Here is a 5,000-nt window from a genome sequence, read left to right on the forward strand (position 1 = left end):
TTCGTTCGTTCGTTCGTTCGTTCGTTCGTTCGTTCGTTCGTTCATTCTTTCTTTCTTACATACTTTCTTTTTTTTCTTTTCTTTTCTTTTCTTTTTCTCTCTTTTTTTTTTTTTTAATATATTTGCTTCTTTTTTGTTTTGTTTTTCTTCCCTTTTATTATCTCTCCTACCAAGCACTTGTTGGCGCTCTAGCTAAGGTCCATTCATTTGTCAAATTGTGGGTGGCCTCGTTTTCTCTTTCTGTCTCTCTTCTTTCTTTTTTATTATAACTCTTTTTCTGCTTCTTCTTTTTCTTTTCTTTCTTTCTTTTTTTTTTTTTTTTTTTTTTTTTTTATGTCTCTTTCGTCCTTTTTTTCATTTTCGTGACTTTGTTGCCGTTGAAAAAAAATTTTTTGACCGAGCTCGTTCGCATTGCCTCGTAAATTCTTTTTGTTTCTTTACTTTTCCGTTTTTTTTTTTTTTTTTGTTTTTTATGTCTTTTTTCTATTCTTCCTCAGATACACCATTTTAAAATTTCTTATAATTCATAACAAAGTTACTTGTTTTCCTTCATTTCATTTATACATATATTATATACGTACAATTTTTATTTATTATTTAATAAATTAAATGACAATTATATTTGTACTTTAATGTATTTTAATGAAATTAGAAAATTATGGTGTTATATAAACAGAAACATCGTCAATTCAAAGATGAATTTATATAAAAGGTATTAAGATCCGATATTGTTTTCTCTCTTTATCCTACAGTCGTCATGCCACAATGTCTGATCGGTCGCGAGAAGAAGCGGTCCTTTTATCACGCGGGGTTATCGGTCGCCCTCGACATTACCCATTAAAATGATTGGTCCGCTAATAATCAAGTCGCCTCGACAGCTCATACCCGTATATGTGTATAGTGCATTCTCGATACAGATTCAAACTATATTGTATGATCGATTTTAAATCAGACAATTAATTGTCGTCTTTTTTTTTTTCCTTTCATTTTTGCAGATCACCGTAATATACTATTAGAAACAATATCAAAAATCATTACTTATTATAATTATCAAGATGATTGCTGTAATTTCGTTTCGATTTTCTTCTGCTTTTTTTTTCCTTTTTTTGTTTCTTTTTTTTGTTGGGTATATATAAAAAAAAAATAAGAAAACTGTCGGATAAAAGTCGTGCTGAGAGAGAGAGAGAGAGAGAGAGAGAGAGAAAGAAAGGAATGGAAAAGAAGAATTAAAGAAAAAGTTGCGCGATTATTTAAAAAAAAAAATAAAATATATATTTCGAAGATTAATGATCTGGGGGAGTTAGAACGATTGCATGAGGATGCAAAAGAATTTGTCGGACAGAGTTATCTCAAACGCACTTTAGTTCGAGTGAATTCAATGAGAGTACTGTTGGCTTAGGGTTCATTGATATCGCTCAATTAATAAATTTAAATAGCCCGGCATATTTCCAAGGCGTCGTTTCTCTCTCTCTCTCTCTCTCGTCTCTCTCGTCTCTTCGAGACGAGCAATGGAGCAACGAGCCCGCCATAACTCGTGCCCGACGCACGTAGCCTTTATTTTCTATGTTCTTCGTTATTTCAAGCCAAGTTTGAAATCGCCAAGCGTAAAGAAGAAACGAGACATCTCGAGTCTCGTTAATTACATTAGACAATGGACGTCTTTATAATCGGGAACGTATTATCAAAATTATAAATAAGTACGACACTCGATGTATGATGATTCCAAATAATACCGATGAAATATTTTCAGTTAATTTTTCGAAATAAAAGTATTCGAGAGGAAGGGAGAAGAAAAATTGAACCCTTGAGTCGACTTTGTAATTTCAATTTTTTTGTTAATGTTAGAAAAAGGAAAAACAAAAAGGGAAAAAAGAAACGAAAAGAAAGACTCGAAACTTTTATTATAATATATATATATATATATATATATATATACATATATATGTTGAATTGATATAATTAATATAAATAATGTTGGATTTTGCAATAATTTCATATGGCATTTAAATAAAGGAACAAAGTTTAAATAATATATATATATATATATATATATATATATATATATATATCTTTTAATAATTAGAAGAAAGTAAATAAATAAATATAAAAATATTATAGTATAGTGTGTATTATATTGTATTGACAATTCAAGGAGTTAATGTAAAAATTTGTAATTAAAAAAGAATACTCGACTAAGAAACACAGCGTTATTTATATGGGTATCAAAGCGTTATAGATAATTAATCATTGTTTAGAATTGAAAGAAATTTTTCATGATAAACGAGACGGACGATAGTTGAAAATTTTCGAATACAAAAAAATACCAAAAAAAAAAAAAAAAAAAAAAAACGAAAAAAAGGGAAAGAAAAAAGGCAAAAAAAAAAAAAACAAAAAAAAGAAAAGAAAACATTCAGAGTAAAATTTAAATGCAATATTATGGAGAATAGCATTAGAAGGGAGAAATTCTCAAAGATTACGACCGAGGTCTCGTTAGTGGAGAGTCAGTGCCGTACGAAAGGGTAGGTGCAAATAGGTCCATTAAGTTCAATGATGAGACATTCTTTGGCGCTCGCGCGAGCACGAACGCGCGCGCGCGAGAGAGAGAGGGCGCGCTCGCGCGAGCACGCTTGCGGTTGATGTAAATCGACCTTAATGGCTCGCATTAACCGCTTCAAGTTGGGTCCGTCCGTCCTGCGACTGTGGAAGGTCTTATCGCAATAGGAATTCCGTACACCGGATGGTATAGCGAGTGGCGTTTTGAATACTAAACCTTTTGCAAAGAGAGAAAAAGAGAGAGAGAGAGAGAGAGAGAGAGAGAGAGAAAGAAAGAGAAATAGAATTGCTTATGAAAATTTATTCAAATCTAAGAGAGTTAACAAAGTTCCTTCTTCTCGCCTTCAACATTGGCTCGAAACTATCGTTAATATTTTAATCAACTCATTCATGTGAAATTTTTTCTTTTCTTTTCTTTTTTTTTTTCTTTTTTTTTTTTCTTCTTTTTTTTTCTTCAAACAGACTCGAAATTAGGGAATAAGATTGTTAGATTTGTAAGACGATATAATTGTATTGTCATGTACGATTAATCTTATCGATACAATTGTTATTTTTGTTTCAGGTGAGTATCCCATATCTTTGACGTTTCCTCTTTGGCAGACTTTCCTTTTTTCTCATTTACAAAAGGTGGGTGACCGACTTGTTTATTCGTATTACGTGAAAAAATACGAATGTAGTGTATTTTTAGACGTCGATGCGCGCGACCAGAATAAAGGGAAGTGAGAAGGAAACGGTACGTGTCAGACATACGCGAAAGAGGAGTCCTGTCACGTTCGATTAACCTCCCGGCGGGAGAGGATTATTTCTTTCACGAAAAATTCGCTTGGGGGAAAAAAAAAATATGTCCTATAGTATGGACATTTTTTACTTGTCTTTACTATTTTCTTTTTTTTCTTCTTCTTCTTTCCTCTTTTTAGAACATTTCTTACGATATTATTGATTAATAACATAATAGATTTCATATTATAAATAGATGAAAATTTACATCATAATAATCATAATTTATCGCAAGATCTATCTCATTTTAATCAAAATTTGTTTGCTAATAATCCATATCATATCATAATAATTATTATTAATATTTTATCTAAACAAAAAAGAAAATATATATAATAATAATAATAATAATAATAATAATAATAATAATAATAATCATTGTATGCTTTAACATACAACGATGACATTAAGTAAATAGTCGAATATCTGAAAAGTCCTTAAAGAAAAGAAAAAAAAAAAAAGAAAGAAAAAAAAAAGGAATAAATCAAATCGATCGTCTCGCCCGAAGGAGTTTGGTTTAGAGGGGTTGGGGGAGGTTTTTGTCGTTAAGACGAAAAAAGAAAAGAAAGTAAAAGAGAATTTAGAAAATTTAGAGAAAAGAAAAAAAGGAAAAGAAGTAAAAAACAAAAGAAACAAAAAAAAAACAAAAAAAGAGTTGCATCCTTCGAGCATACATATATACCATCGAAATTGGCGATGTCCACGAAGACGCAGCCCTGTGATGTGTCGTCCCACCCTTCTTCCGGCGATATAAATCGCCGGCGATATTTTAGCGTCGAAAGTCGACGCTCAGTTCTCCGGTTACGCGCGTACACGATTCACGTACAGGAATGAGCGAGTAGAAAGAAGCGCGTAGACGGGTAGAAGGTTTTGACAGGAGAAAAAGAGAGCAAAGCACATAAAAGGCGAAGAGGATGGGGTGTCAGTTGGGTAAAGGGTTGGGTAGGGGTACGGAGGGTAGTCAAAAAAGGAAGGAATTAGAGAAAGATCTAGAAAGAGTATGAAAGAGAGAGAGAGAGAGAGAGAGAGAGAGAGTGTGTGTGTGTGTGTGTGTATGTGTGTGTAGGTGGAAAAGGATTTTAACCCGTGTCGTATCAACGTCTACACCCGTATTTCATCTAATCGTTTAAATTTTTTGTTTGTTTTTTTTTTTCTTTTCTTTTCTTTTCTTTTTTTTTTTTTCGTTTGTTTCATTTATTTATCTTTCCTTTCATCTTTACAATCATCAGTTATTATTTTATTATCTTGAAATAATTTTATCATCGAATTTATCGACATGTGCTTTAATCTTTATTATACGATTACTTCGGCAATCCTACGATAGGATATACTTGTGAATATTTTTCTTTTTGTAATATTTTCTTTCGTTAGTTATCGATTATTCGATTAGAAATAAACAAAAAAAAAAAAATAAGAAGAAGAAGAAGAAGAAGAAGAAGAAGAAGAAGAAGAAAAGAAGAAAAGGAATGAAAGAAAATTGTCGAACGAAGTAAAAAATCATCCTGAGGATATTATTTTTTTTTGTTTCTTTTTTTTTTTTTATTCCACGAAACCATAAGTTTATATCTATATGGTCGGCTAGGTAGATAGTGTGTATATAATTATTTTTCATCAGAAATTTTAGCGATCTAGGATTAAAAGAGTTCGACTTTAGAAAGAAAGAAAGAAAG

The 5,000-nt window shown here is 31.3% G+C and overlaps 1 protein-coding gene across 2 annotated transcripts in view; it reads left to right on the forward strand.

The window, feature by feature from the left end:
* The window catches only part of LOC124954214 (proline-rich protein 7-like), a 38,786-nt gene that overhangs the window by 21,113 nt on the left and 12,673 nt on the right, over window positions 1-5,000 (forward strand). Inside the window, exon 2 of one of the 2 annotated variants that reach the window (XM_047506774.1) lies at window positions 3,116-5,000. This exon is cut by the window's right edge and continues 1,200 nt beyond it. The exons of the other annotated variant lie outside the window; for it this stretch is intronic. Within the exon in view, the coding sequence (XP_047362730.1) occupies window positions 3,116-3,119 (4 nt within the window). The 3' untranslated portion in view covers window positions 3,120-5,000. The remainder of the gene's footprint in view (window positions 1-3,115) is intronic. 2 annotated transcript variants of the gene reach the window in all.

Source organism: Vespa velutina, chromosome 14, assembly GCF_912470025.1.
Source record: "Vespa velutina chromosome 14, iVesVel2.1, whole genome shotgun sequence".
NCBI classification, from domain to species: Eukaryota; Metazoa; Arthropoda; class Insecta; order Hymenoptera; family Vespidae; genus Vespa; species Vespa velutina.